At 45.0% G+C, this 13,868-nt stretch overlaps 1 protein-coding gene across 34 annotated transcripts in view; it reads right to left on the reverse strand.

Moving 5' to 3' along the window:
• cadpsa (Ca2+-dependent activator protein for secretion a) overlaps positions 1 to 13,868 on the reverse strand; it is an 88,491-nt gene that overhangs the window by 39,790 nt on the left and 34,833 nt on the right. For all 34 annotated transcript variants that reach the window (XM_028998838.1, XM_028998834.1, XM_028998836.1 and 31 more), the window contains exons 7-11: positions 12,956 to 13,077; positions 6,218 to 6,329; positions 5,476 to 5,612; positions 3,624 to 3,690; positions 119 to 227 (exon numbers count right to left, since the gene is read on the reverse strand). In XM_028998838.1, the coding sequence (XP_028854671.1) occupies positions 119 to 227; positions 3,624 to 3,690; positions 5,476 to 5,612; positions 6,218 to 6,329; positions 12,956 to 13,077 (547 nt within the window). The remainder of the gene's footprint in view (positions 1 to 118; positions 228 to 3,623; positions 3,691 to 5,475; positions 5,613 to 6,217; positions 6,330 to 12,955; positions 13,078 to 13,868) is intronic.

The raw sequence follows: 13,868 nt of genomic DNA on the forward strand, positions 1-13,868 counted from the left end.
TAAAATAAGTGTCAAATCATTTTAAATTCCTAGTGACCTGACACTGTTGTGAATATCTGTACAAATTTCACGTCCCTCTTGGAATAGTGCGAGTTGAACGGGGTGTGGGCGTGGTCACCTGGCTGAGGGTCGGTGTAGTCCACAGTGTAGCCATCCAGCTGTAGCAGTTCCACAGGCTCCGCCTTTTTCTCCCGGTAGCTGCACATGGCGAAGGTGTACTGGCTCACCTGCAGAGCAAGAGACGCGTGCGTCACCACACCTCCTTCGAGCTTCTCACTGTGTGTGTGTGTGTGTGTGTGTGTGTGTGCATGCATGAAGCAGATGTTCAGCCCACTGGAGCAACCCGAATGCATACATGCATTACCCATGGCTGCGTGTGGCGAGTGTTTGCATCCCCAGGCCCTTTCGTCTCCTCGTCGAGTGTTTATGTAAAGTGCGCGCACTAACCCTCATTACCTATGCAGGAGTGTGTGAGAGTGCGTAAGCATCTGTGATGTGTGATGCTGCGAGTGCTCTTCTGTAATTGGACGGGATTTAACGTCTGTGTAATGTGTTAATGCGTGTTGTACACGAGTTGTTGTGGTTGATTGTTGTGGCCTAATTTTGCGGGGTTTTGTTGGGTATCAGGGGTCCAGATGTCAGTGATCAGTCTAATGGGCCGGGCAGTCAGGCAGTCAGGGGCGGGCGGGTTCAGGACCGCCTCTGTCACTCAACGCAGACAGATGAGTGCGGGAGTGACACTCTGTCACAAGCGATGTCAGCGGGACTGCTAGGTGCCAGTCATACCAGGGCGATGTGCTGGGCCCCAGCCAATCGCAGCGCGATCATCACCTCTGCTGCAAGTGGCAGCTCTCTCTCTCTCTCTCTCTCTCTCTCCCGCCTGCCTCGCCCGCCCGCCTCTGAATGACATGATAAATTCAATGCCATGTTTCTGATGGGGACCCGGGCTGGCTTCGGGGGGACAGTCCAGCTCGCCAGCGCTACAGCGCCTTTGGGATGCCCCCGCTACTCACGACTAGTGCCACTTCCATCCCTAACCTGTCACAATGGCACAGCTGAAGTTTGGCCGTTGTGATGGAGATGGTTGGATGGTAGTGTTGTGTCGTTTGCGAACGATTCGTTCAAAAGAACAAATCTTTTAAAGGAACGCCCTGAACCGAATCACTTTCTCAAGTCATATGTCCGTTTCTCAGTTCAGTTGAGCTGTCAGCCGGCATGCCCCTAGATGGAGGGAGGGGCCGTGCATGTGGACTGTGCCACGTCTCATATGCCTGAATGAACGGATCACTTGGCGAACTACACTCTCCTGAATCATTTTCATCTGAGGGCGACCATTCTCCATTTTTTTTCACAGATTTAGTTTCCAAATAAACAAACGTAATACGTTAGACTGGCAGTAATGAGATGAGAGCGAGACTCACCAGCTGTAGCAGGCACTAGGCAGGAGCAACGGAGGGATGGTTATAGCAGTACAAGAAAAGGTAAGCAAGCTAAAATGCAAGCAAATATTTATCTTCAAGGAGACATCTTTGGGTAGTGGCTATGGATTCTGCTAAAGTGATTTGTGCATCGATTTTGAAATGACCAGTGTAGCAGTAACAGATTGCAGGGCAGTGATAAAACAAGCAACAACAGTGAACATTCAGATGGTCGGGGTGTGAGGAGTGGTGGCATGTCCTGGGGTGTTGGGCTTAAGTGTACCTCAGAGAAAAGCTGCTAAAGAAGAGAAATCTCTGCCAAATTGCCACCGCAACAACTCATGTACAGTAGCACACAACAGGTAATAAGTAGTTTATAAAACCCACAGTTTGTTACACTCATTGCGACAATTTGCAAGCGAACAGTGCGTGTTCACTGTGAATCCTTCATGTATGAATGTATTGTGGGGTGTTAAAACACTTAAAACATCATGATTTATAAATGAGTTTTACAAAGGTGTTTACCAAAGGAACACTACCACAATGCTCAGTTCAGGGGGTTCACATGCTCCTCCTGCCGTGCACCGAATGATCCGGTGATTCAGTGAACGATTCTGTTTAGCGAACTGATTCTAAAGATTCAGTGCCTCTAAAAGAACTGGCGTGCCCATGACTATTGGACGGTGTGGATCGCGGCGCCGGAGACCCACTGCCAAACTGACAGTTAAAGGATTTTAAATGACTTTGCTCCCTGATTACCCTGCGTGCTTTTGCTCTTTTTTAACTAACCTTGTAATTGTCGAGGGTCTATAAATTGCGCCGTGCCGAGCGTAGCGCCAATCGATGCCGCGCTCGGCCGCTTGAGTGTGCCAGCCAAAACCCCCCGTCCCTCCCGGCCTTTTAGGACATTACCATATTCAGCTGCTTAAGACTTCAGCAAGGCGGCCAACAATTGAAAGCAATGCCGAGCAGGAGGAGGGGGAGCAGGAGGAGTGTCTGGCGGCTGTTTGGAGAGCCTCGCCTCCAGACTGGCGAATAATTAGACTTCACTTTGCATCATAAATATTGGACTTATGTTTCCAATTTGCTGTGAGTAGCGGGGACATGAAGTGGCATTAAAGCTCCAGCTGGGGGGGAAGGGGATCTGAACTGTTAAATCTGAAGGTGCGTGAGGGGGATGGAGACGGTGCCGAGGAGGAGGAGGAGGGGCTTAGAGGAGGGACCGGGGTGACGAAGACACGCACAAGTGTGATTCCTCGACTCTTTATTTAGTCAAAACACTGTTTCGCGGTGTTAGCACAACATCCTTTCACTTCCTGACAGAACTTTCAGGCCAGAGAGGGTCGGGAAGAAAGGGAAGCAGCCGCAGCTTAAACACAAGAGCCATTTTTTTGCTTGTTGTTGCTTGCCGCTCGACCCGCCAAGAATAAAGGCCCTCGCCGGTGCTGGAGCTTGGAGAGCGGGCTGGTGAATAACGTGTCGCGGTGGTGATGCCAGGGCCCATCAAAACACGCTGTAAACGATATGCCCGGCCCTGTAATTAATCGCTAATGAATAATTCAACAGAAAAAGCAATACCCACTCGTGGAGTAAATACCCCACAGTGAAGGCCGGGCTATTTATAAAGAATCATGGGAAATGCCAGTCAAGTGTCAATCACAACTGCCACGGTGAACAGGGTTTTTTTTTTTGGTTGGAGCAGAGGGGAGATTCTTGCGAATCATTGCGACAAACCAAATCAAGCAGATTGGAATTAGAATTTAAGAAATTTGGAATTTCTTCAAAATTTTCACATTTCATAAAAGCCCACAAAATAATCACTCGTACCTATTCATGATACAGCCACACACACACACACACACACACACACACATATATATATATATATATATTACAAAAACACACAGACAATACTCAGCATATTGACCAGGGTTTGTCACTTGCTGTACATGCCGCTCTGTGGGCCACCAAACGCTTTGGACTGTCAAACCCCCCTGTCACAATCTCGCTTACAGACACGTTCCACCCGCCCACCGCACGGCGACCGAAACAGGGACAGAAATAAAATGGCTGCGATAAGGCTCCCTGACACGCTGCGTTAGAAACTCTCGGCTACCTTGTGTCTGCCCCCACCCCACGTACGGATTTGGAGACGGTAGATAACTTGGTGACTTTTAGCAGCCACAGGGAATGATCATGTCTTACCTGCACCAGAACGAAGAACCTTTTCTTCCACCGCTTCCAGACATTTTTTCCAATTGTCCAAAGGTACCTGTGTGAATACGTGCACAGCCATTACTGACAAGTGCAGGGTGTCACAAGCTGGCATTCGAATTTAGAGAATTAATACATGGATTCGGGCTTTTCCATTTTACACCTAATGTTCGTGTGTTATATTTTTGGAAGGGATATAAATTCTTTTTCCCAGCGAACAAAAGAAGACAAGGTGGTAAAAGTGTTTGAATGGCTGTCTTCTGCCCCCTGGTGGTACAACGAAGAGTTTTACGAAGAGATTGTCCACTCAGTCATGTGGTTATATTGGCAATATTCTAATCTGTAAGCTTGAATACAAGGGTCTCATGCTACCGTTCCTCAATAATAAGAAATAGACACCCAGTATTATATTGTGCATGAAGGAAGCAGCGTGTGTGGATGCGGATTTCTCCGCAGTGTTTGCGTTGCAGAAGTAGGGCCTTTAAAAAGAACATCTACTGTCAGACCCTGTTGGACCTTTCTGTGCTTAGTCCACCTCTGGGTGTGGTTTTGGGCACCCAGCCTGTCGCTCCAAATAAACAGGGTGCCCAAGAGTGGCGCGGGCACAGGGTTGCCAAGAGACAGCAGCGGGTGCGAGGGGGCGTGCAGACTCGCCCTGATGCCAATGAAGGGAGGCAGAACAGGCAGCATATGCAGGAGAGTGACAGATGGGAGCATCTTTTCAACTGAGACCCAGGGGAAGCCCTCTGTCTGCCCTCTATGCTCCGCTGCTGGCCCTGTCGCCTTTATCTAATCATCATCACGTTCATCCTCATTACTGTACAGACTTCATTAGGCGCAAAACTGCAAAACTTTGTTGATGACATGGGTGACTATGAAGCGAATATGAATATCTTGCACATGGCTGCGAAGTTACGCTTTCTCCTTACTACTGATTCATTATTGACAATGACACAAAATAGGGCACAAGGACAATAAATAATAACGGTGTTGAAATTAATCTCATAGCCGATGCAGTGCAGAGCATAATTGATTATATCATAATGATGTTGCTTGGTGATTTTCTGGCGGTGGCATAAAAAATCTACTTAGTGCTGGTAGTGACTGGCGGCCTGATCTGAGTACAGCGCTTCTCCGAATAGGAGTTCAGCCTCGTCCACACGGACGTTCAAAATGAACGCCCGATGTGCACCATACACTGGCTAGATAGGTGCTTTACTGGCATTCACTTGAAGCTGAATGCTCATCTGGGAGCAGCAGACATTGACGGCGAGAAAACGTTGCATGCAGCGTTTATCTGACGCAATCCGAATGTGCAGATGACCGAACGCTGGTGCTGAACGACAATGTGGACATTTCGATTTGCACCAATGAGCAGAAAAACGTTCGCCGTTCAGTCCACGAAAGGCATAAAGAAGCCAGGTTCAGATGTCCGTGTGAACAAGGCCATCTCACTAACGTATTTCAAAACCCAACGTAGAAAAAAAATTATGTTCTGCATCGATAATCGTAATCAAACCAAATCATGAGACCAGTGAAGATTCACACCTCTAATAAATAATATGGCCAATTGATAATACGTATTTACTTCATTTGCTAACATTTATAATTAATACATGTGATAAATGTAATCTCCAAAAGTCATGATGGTAATAAAATTTATTTAAAAGATATTGTATTGTGTATGCTACCACGGACATGGAAATAACGGGCAGAGGTCAATGTCCTCCACCAGGTGGCGAGAGAGGACAACATTTCTGGTACTTCCACTGGCAAGGCTCGACAGGGGGCCGGTAGGGACCCGCGTCGGCCCTGCCCTCGTCAGTCATGCACACTGACTTACCCACAGTGCTTCATGTTCTGAGGCTTATCCATGCGAACAGCCAGTTTGATCTTGAGGTCATCAGGGCAGCCTTTGGCCACGGCCATCTTGTGCAGTTCTGACTGTTTGGGACTGTTTGGAGTTGGATGCAAGACCACCTACAGAGGACATATGAGCGAAAAAATGATATATTACTTATATTTGCGTCAAGTTCCTTTCTAGATTCCCTCCAAAGACTTCAGAAGATGTGTGATGAAATCAGCTTTGTAAGTGAGCACCAAATGTCAAGTGTTTATTTCAGTGCACAAAAGACATTCTGTGAGTGAAATTGCCTTTTCTCTGTGACAAAATGCATTTTGTGGACAAAAATTTTATTTTTTTGTCAACAAAGCAATTCTCTTCATACAATACTTGATACCTTCATACCACGTCAATGGTAGTTCACAAAATGTCAAATAAATGAAAATAAAGTGACAACTTCTTGCTGTTGTGTTCAATGTGGCATATCTTTCTTTGTACAAATGCAGCGAGGTGCAAGCTAATTTCGTCATTATTTCTAAGTTATTCGTTCACATAGAACATATTTAGAGCACAGAAAAACGTTTCAAAGAGCCAGCCACTAGCTCCTGTAATGACTTTTTTTTTAACTGTTGCGACCGAAAAGAATGAAATCTGATGCTTTCTTGACAATAACATTTGATGTACAAGCATCTCTTTTATTCCTCCGTGTATTATTTGCGTGTGTGTTCGTGGTCAGCGTTACCCTGCCCAGCTCTTTGTCCTCCAGCGCCAGCACGCCGGTGCTCTCCGTGAACAGCTTCACCTTGACGGCGGGGAGCGGGTGTGTGGTGGTGAAGTCCCCTTGAGTCCCCCAGCTGGAGCACAAGAGAACCACAGGGCCACAAATTAAAGGTCAAACTGCCGAATCGAGTGCCACTCGAGCGGAAGTGGCCCCAAGCCGCTGCCTTATACATTTTAACAGCGGCCATTAAATAACACGGGACGCCAATCGTCCAACCATCAGAGGCGTGCAGCGCAGTGGAAGGAGTTATACGCATTATTTGGGTTTTCTTATTGATGTCTTACCAGTATTCCGGAAAGGGAATGTTGCTCATTAATCTTGAATTATTATCCAACATTAAGCTAATCAGGGACCAATCATTGGCTCCCACAGGCAGTCAGAATCCTAGACAAGGGACCACCTGTATGTCTTTTTGAAAAAAAACAGTAATCTTGCCATAAGAAAGACACAACCCACCCAGCCCTTTTTTGTAATTATTTTTGACACCCATAAAATAAACTTTTATGATTTTTTATTAAATGTCTCTTAAAAGGGGGAGGAGCCTATAGGCATGATAGGCAGGTAGTAGCCTAGTGGTTAAGACACTTAAGAAGACCACAAAGTCTCATGTTCAAAGTCACATGTTACTACCACTGTGTCCCTGAGCAAGACACTTCAGTGTCTCCAGGGGGACACCGAGTGTCTCCAGGGGGACACAGAGTGTCTCCAGGGAGACTGTGTGTTTAAATACTGATTGTAAGTAGCTCTTGATAAGGGCGTCTGATAAATACAATAAAATGAAAATGATTAACAGCTCTCACACACCCTATTTTCTCATTCTGGACTATTTAAATCTCCTCCTGTCAATACATCAAGCGCTCAGGCGTAGCCCAGCGTCCATCTCCTCCCTTTCTCCTCCATTTCCCTCTGTTCTTTAAACTCCTAATACCCCTCACACACAGTTTATGTCAGAGGACCCACTGTCAGTCACTGTAAAGAGCAATTGTCAACGTGTCATGTGACATTTGTTAGCACAAATGTGGCCTCACATATGCAGAGACCAACGTTACAGTGTCTGTACGCGTGCCGGCACTGTATGTGTAACACATTCGGAGCACCACGACGTGATGTTGTGGTGACAGCGTTCGGGGGCGTGGCGGTGTCTCCTGCTACTGGGAGGTGTTTAATGAAGGCCTCTGCCCATGTGCAGCTGTAGTCGAGCAGGAGATGGCGCGTGATGGAACAGGCTACCATAGCAACCCCTGTGCACAGGCTCCGTGCCGTAAGCCCTGGGGAGCAGGTTGGGGGTGGCGGTTCACTGGCTGGACGGAGGCTGTGCAGCGACACTGACCAAAGAGGGGATAAATATAGAAAGTCGCGGATCGCTGGGGGTGGAGTGCGGGTTTTTTTCTGGTTTAACAGCCCTGACTTCCTGCCAGATTAGCCAGGAAACACGGGCTCTGCGGAGCGTCTGCGATGTCTCGCGTGAGTCCCAGTCGCGGTGCCAGCGACACTGTGACACAGCGCTCAGAAGTGTGAGTGCGAGGCAGCCGCAGGGACACACACAGTGGACTAATGTTAATGGTTTCAAGTCACGTCAGCAGTGACACCGTATGCCAAACCGTTTACATAATATGCATCCTACTTCCTAGTCTGTAATAAGAGCTTTCTGAGACCACAATGGCAATTCATACATAAATCAGACACTTTCTGAAAATGCATGAAAGAAATAGCATGAATTTAATTTAATTTGTTGCATTTGTCAGTCATGATGTTGGTCTCACCAAAATTCCCAGAGTCAATTCGAATATGGGTGCATAGATTTACGTAAAAAAAATGATGGGCCTGATTTCCATGAAAACTGCTCCACAGACGTACCTTACGGGCCAGGGAGGAGCAGTGGAAGGGGCACCAAAGTGTCACAAGGTGTCCCCGTCCCCACATGCTGCTCCCCAGGCGCCTTTCACGGCTGCCCACTGCTCACTAAGGGAGATGGTTAAAATGTGCTGTGCTGCGGTGCATCACAATGACATCACTTCACGTTCACTGTCATATCGCCTTAGCGCTTCCGCTGCCCTTGTCCTGTAGGGGGCAGTAGAGCTCATTGGTGATGAAATCACAATCCCTTTTCATGAGTACTGATTCACACATGCGGATGCTCAAGCTAACTTTCAAAATATAGTATATAGACAGAACTTGTGGTTTCTCACACAAATTTGCTTTCTCAGAGAGGAGTAGACTGTTTTTATTAAATATCAGCTTATTTTCAAGGTGTCATTTGTGTTTCTTTCCCCATGTCAGTCTATTAAAATTGGAAAATCGTCAAGATTCTGCTTTGAAAAGTTTGCCTGCACTCATTTCTATTCTTTACTCAGAAAGGAGCTCCCAAACTTTTCCAATCTCATGTTATCATTTTATCGCCTCCTTTCCATTTGCTTTCATACACTCTCTCTCCCTCTCACTCACACACACACACACACACAGCCTGGATGCTTTCATTTGCTCTTCATGGCAGGCTGCTGAAAGTTAATCATGTTGGTTTGTTCTGCGCCGTTATTCCTGACAGTTCGGGGCAGACACCGTAAAACTCTGCTGATGACAAATCATCGTGTCCCCTGCTGCAGAATAAAGACAGAATTCCAACAGCTGGCCTCCAGGGTCTCTCAACATGTCCTTCTCCTACAGAGGACTACCCCAAACACACACACACATCTCCCTACGAACATGATACACATGCCCTGACTTTGAGAAGCGGAGCCGAGGTAGACATGATGCCATTCCATCGGCAGGTGGAACATTCTAAAGGAATCCCATCCAGGCACAGAAGCAGTGACTCATGAGCTCAACAGTGAGAGGGAGGGGGGTAGAGCTCCATGTTAATATTGCTTGAAATGGGAACGTGGAGAGCCAATTTTCAAACCTCGGCTAGAAGCTCCTCTCAGATTAGATGCTGTTTTATACACTCATGCACCATTCTCTAATCAGAAAAAAATATATAGAATAGGGTGATATTTGTGCCAGTATAAACTGAATATGAATATATTTGAATATGAATTGCACAGACTGAATTTGTTTAAACTGTAGTTTAATTCATTTGAATCAGATTTCACTGAAATTGAAACTGCATTTTTCCATCCCTAAAAATGTAATTCGCTTCTCCAAATTCAGTTTCACAATCCGAGTCCTTGAGCAAAAAGAACTTCATAGTTTCTTCCTTCAGTTTCTACTTATTCTTGAGAACGTTGAGGAAACTGCCCAGAACTACACTGGGGGAACTGGTCAATGACCTGCCTAGAGCTGGGACCACAGTAACAAAGGTTACTATTAGATACACACTACGTCATCATGGATTAAAATCCTTCAGTGCTCACAAGGTCCCCCTGCTTAAACCAGAATATGTCCAGGCCTTCTTAAGTTTGCCAGAGACCATCTGATTGATCCAGTGCAGGTTTAGGAGAATGTCATGAGATCAGATGAGACCAAAACTCCTATTTGGAGGGGGAAGAATGCTGAGTTGCACCCCAGGAACACCAAACCCACTTTGAAGCATGGGGGTGGAAACATTATGCTTTGGAGCTGATTGTCTGCAGAGGGGCCAGGATGACTGATCCGTATTAAAGGATGAATGGCAACATGTATCATAAATTCTTTAGCAAAAACCTCCTTCCATCAGTGAGAGCATTGAAGATGAAATGTGGCTGGATCTTCCTGCATGACAATGGTCCCAAGCACACCACATATATTTTTCTGATTCACTGTAAGTATCTGGCTGTATAAAACTGAAAATGTTTGTTTTTCGTGTGGCGTCTACCTGTTGTTCCTTACATTGCCAGTAGGTTGCACCGAGGGTTCCATTTAAAGCATCAGTAAACCATATTAATCCTGACATTTCTGGATTTGCATAACAGTGATCCAATCCAAATTAAATAACAACTGGGCTCTGCATTCGAGGGGTGAGAACTGTATGGACATAAATGCCACTTATGGCTAAATGGCTCTCAACCCATGATATGATGACTTTGAAACTGAGCCTATGCTGTTCCCATTCAGTAGAGACATCTACTGTATTCTGTTTCAAGGCTCACATGCCTGTTTATGTTTTTTGCCCCTGTGCAGTTTCCTTCAACAAAAAGGCACTTTGTCATGCACTTGTGCTCCTGACGTGACACAAAATCAATTTCCCCAAGTTTCATGATTCTGTATATGTAAAAATCAGCCTATTTGGTCCCTTTGTTGATTGCAGTGTTATATTTATATACAAATTTTGTACTTAACTTTGTGATTCTTGCACTGAAATATCTATGAAAAAAAGCATCTTGTAAAGCTAACTGTACAATATGTACAAAATAAAGCTTATAATATAAAGTGCATTTTGTGTGATCAGGAAATGTTGCTTCTGAACAGATTAATGAGGCTGAATAATTTACAATAATAATAGCTCCCACACTGCATCTCCAACTGAGCTAGTATCATTAAAGCAATAAACCATTATTAGCACCTTCTGACTGTACACTTTATGAATTGCTATAGTATATGCATTTGTATGCAAATGACATTTGTGAAAATAATGAATGATTCTCCCAGACTGTTCCACTGTAAACCTTTAGATGGCGATGCAGCCACTGACATGCTGTCCCTTGCACATTCACTCTAAAGCAGTATGATACTCCTGAGTATGAAATCTGCCACTGGAAATAATGAATGCGACTCGTGCTTTGTTCTGCTTGTGCATGTCTTAAATCATTCATGAGGCCATTGCTGCGGAGATGAAGCCGCATATTCTAAAGACTGACGAGAAACATATACAGGGCAATGTGCATGTTCTAATAAAGTGCACTGTAGTGGATGTATAATGCCGTTAAAAACATGCTCTCAAATTGAACTGCATTCCTCCAGGGATTACTGCTGGTTTGGTAACATGCTTCTTGAACCTCTTTAAGGCTTCTTAGCATGACCTCCCAATTACACTAAATGCCACAGCCAAGTGCTGGTCCTCTCAGACCAAGCGGTAGTGGGACCAGACCTGCCATTCTGCAATAACTTACATAACAACTGTCCACGTCACTGGAATTAACAGTCTGGTGACAATCGCATTGTTCACATTCACCAGTTTTAGTGGACGTGGTCACTTTGTATTAGGACCCACTAGGTATTTGTAATGTAAAGAACGGAGGTAAACAGAGGAGAAAGGTAGGAGATCTGCTGTACCTGGGCGTGCCACGTATTGACAGGAGGGGTTTAAATTGTCCAGAATGAGGAAGTATGGTGTGTGAGAGCTGTCAATTATGCCTATATACTCCTCCACTTTTTAAACTCTGAAGTTCATCTTCTGGGTGTCAGAAATAATTACACCCTAACAGAGAGGCCTGGGTAGAACAAAACAGAATAGAATAGATTGAAGTAGTATTGATGTGCGGTGACCTGCCACATAAAGCCCAGCATAATACACGCATGACTGAAGCTCCACCCACAGTCTGAGGCTCGTCTCGCTTCGCCTATTTACTGTGTTACAGGAACCAGACGACGAGAGACCATCAAAAAGCACTAAAAAGGGGGTCATCAGGAGCCCATGGCAACGTGCACATGAAGGCCCGCCTCTTCCCGCAACCACGGCATTGTCCATCTGCGCTCTCACGTAGGGCAACGCATTCAGACGCAGACTGAGAGAAGGCATGTTCCCCGCACTCACTTCAAATCAACACAGAGCCATGAATTATGCAGCGTTTCCCCCACAAAGATGAAGCAATAATCTATTCCAACACGACATGGTGAGAGAAAAAAAAAACCAACAGCTTTCATCTTTCTTTCACTTTGGCAAACAATGTCATAAACACCTAACATGTCACTGAACATTTTTATATAAAAAAAACTTTATTGAAAAAATGTTACCACACATGGATGTCCTCATGCGCACATACACACTCACACCTCTTTAATTAAAGCAGTGCCCCGGGATCAATACCCACAGCAGCAGTCAGGTGTCCGTGATCAGACAGGCACAGGCTGGCAGCAGCACAGCAGCTCGGCACTTCCTCAGCAAATCTCACGCAGGACAACCAAGGCTGAAAAAGCCCACATGGGCCCGATACGTGTGTACATGCGTGTTAAAAAAAACGTTGTAAGCATAGAACAATGTTGATCCGGCTGCAAAAAACTTATGGAAACGAAACCCGGAAACGTAAAGCATTTCCATCTAGAGGATTGTAAAAGAACACAATGTCTTTCAGTGGAACATGGTAAGCGTAGGAATTTGGGGTTTTGTTGCTTGGATCCTATAATCTTACAAGACTGGAAGTGCACACATGGGAAATCTGCTTTGGCCCATTAAAAAAAACAGTCGCTTTCCTCAAGTGAACCGCAGACGGAGCGACAGCATCATCAGTCACCCAGCAATCAAGGCCATTATTTCCCACCATAGCACCCAATAATCCAGATTAGGTTACATGACTTCTCCCAGCCCCACGAGCAGCATTAACTGGGTATTAAATAATCTAGTATCAGAGAGGGCATTGGACATTGGTTCAATATTGTAAAGGTTCTACTGCAACTCCAAAATCTATAATAACGAGGAAAAGGTTATTCTTGTTCATAATCCAATTTCCCCAAGAGCCATAATCACTAACATAAAAAAAAAATATAAAAAAAAAAATCCAATTTAAATTATGAAAACAATGACCTTTTTTCCCACAGTATTCCAATTACATGAGATGGGACACTTACGTTGGTTTGGAGGCCTCGGCCTGGTCCGTCTGAAGCTTCTGGCCACCCTCCACCTCCATGGTGCAGTAGACAATGCGGTTGGGTGCCAGGGACTTCAGGCCCTGCACCTCCATGATCACAACCTGTCAAAAAAATTTAATAAAAAAGTAACATTTAATAATTAATGTTTCATTTCCAAACTTCAATTATTCATTCATATTTATTTATTGCACCCAGTTCTACCTGCCTACCTACCAGTTTCTTTCATTTGGACATGTTGTATGTACAGTACAGTCCGAAACTTTGTACACACTTTTTTCTTTATTTTCATGACCATTGGTAGATTCTCACGGAAGTCATCAAAACTATGAATGAACACATGTGGAGTTATGTACTTAACAAAAAGTTGAGACCTGGTCTCCACAGTCACCGGACCTGAACCCAATCGAGATGGTTTGGGGTGAGCTGGACCGCAGAGCGAAGGCAAAGTGCTAAACACCTCTGCGAACTCCTTCAAGACTGTTGGAAAAGCATTTCAGGTGACGACCTCTTGAAGCTCATCGAGAGACTGCCAAGGATTTGCAAAGCAGTAACCAGAGCAAAGAAACTAGAATATAAAACATGTTTTCAGTTATTTCACCTTTTTTTGTTTATTACATAACTCCACTATGTTCATTCATAGTTTTGATGCCTTCAATGAGAATCTACCAACGTAAATGGTCATGTGGTTCTCCTAATTTCAGTACAATGAAAACAAAGGAGCTTCAAAATGCATTCAAAAATTACTTTTGTCATGTTTACACAGGAGTATTGATTGAATTATAGGAATTTCCCCAAAACTCCCATCTAACTCCTGACTCGCCGCCACGTTACAGGAAGTTGCCTCTGATCACCTCCATGGCCCAGCAGGGCACCCGAGGGAGTGGAGGTGGTG

The sequence above is a fragment of the Denticeps clupeoides genome, chromosome 12 (assembly GCF_900700375.1).
Source record: "Denticeps clupeoides chromosome 12, fDenClu1.1, whole genome shotgun sequence".
NCBI classification, from domain to species: Eukaryota; Metazoa; Chordata; class Actinopteri; order Clupeiformes; family Denticipitidae; genus Denticeps; species Denticeps clupeoides.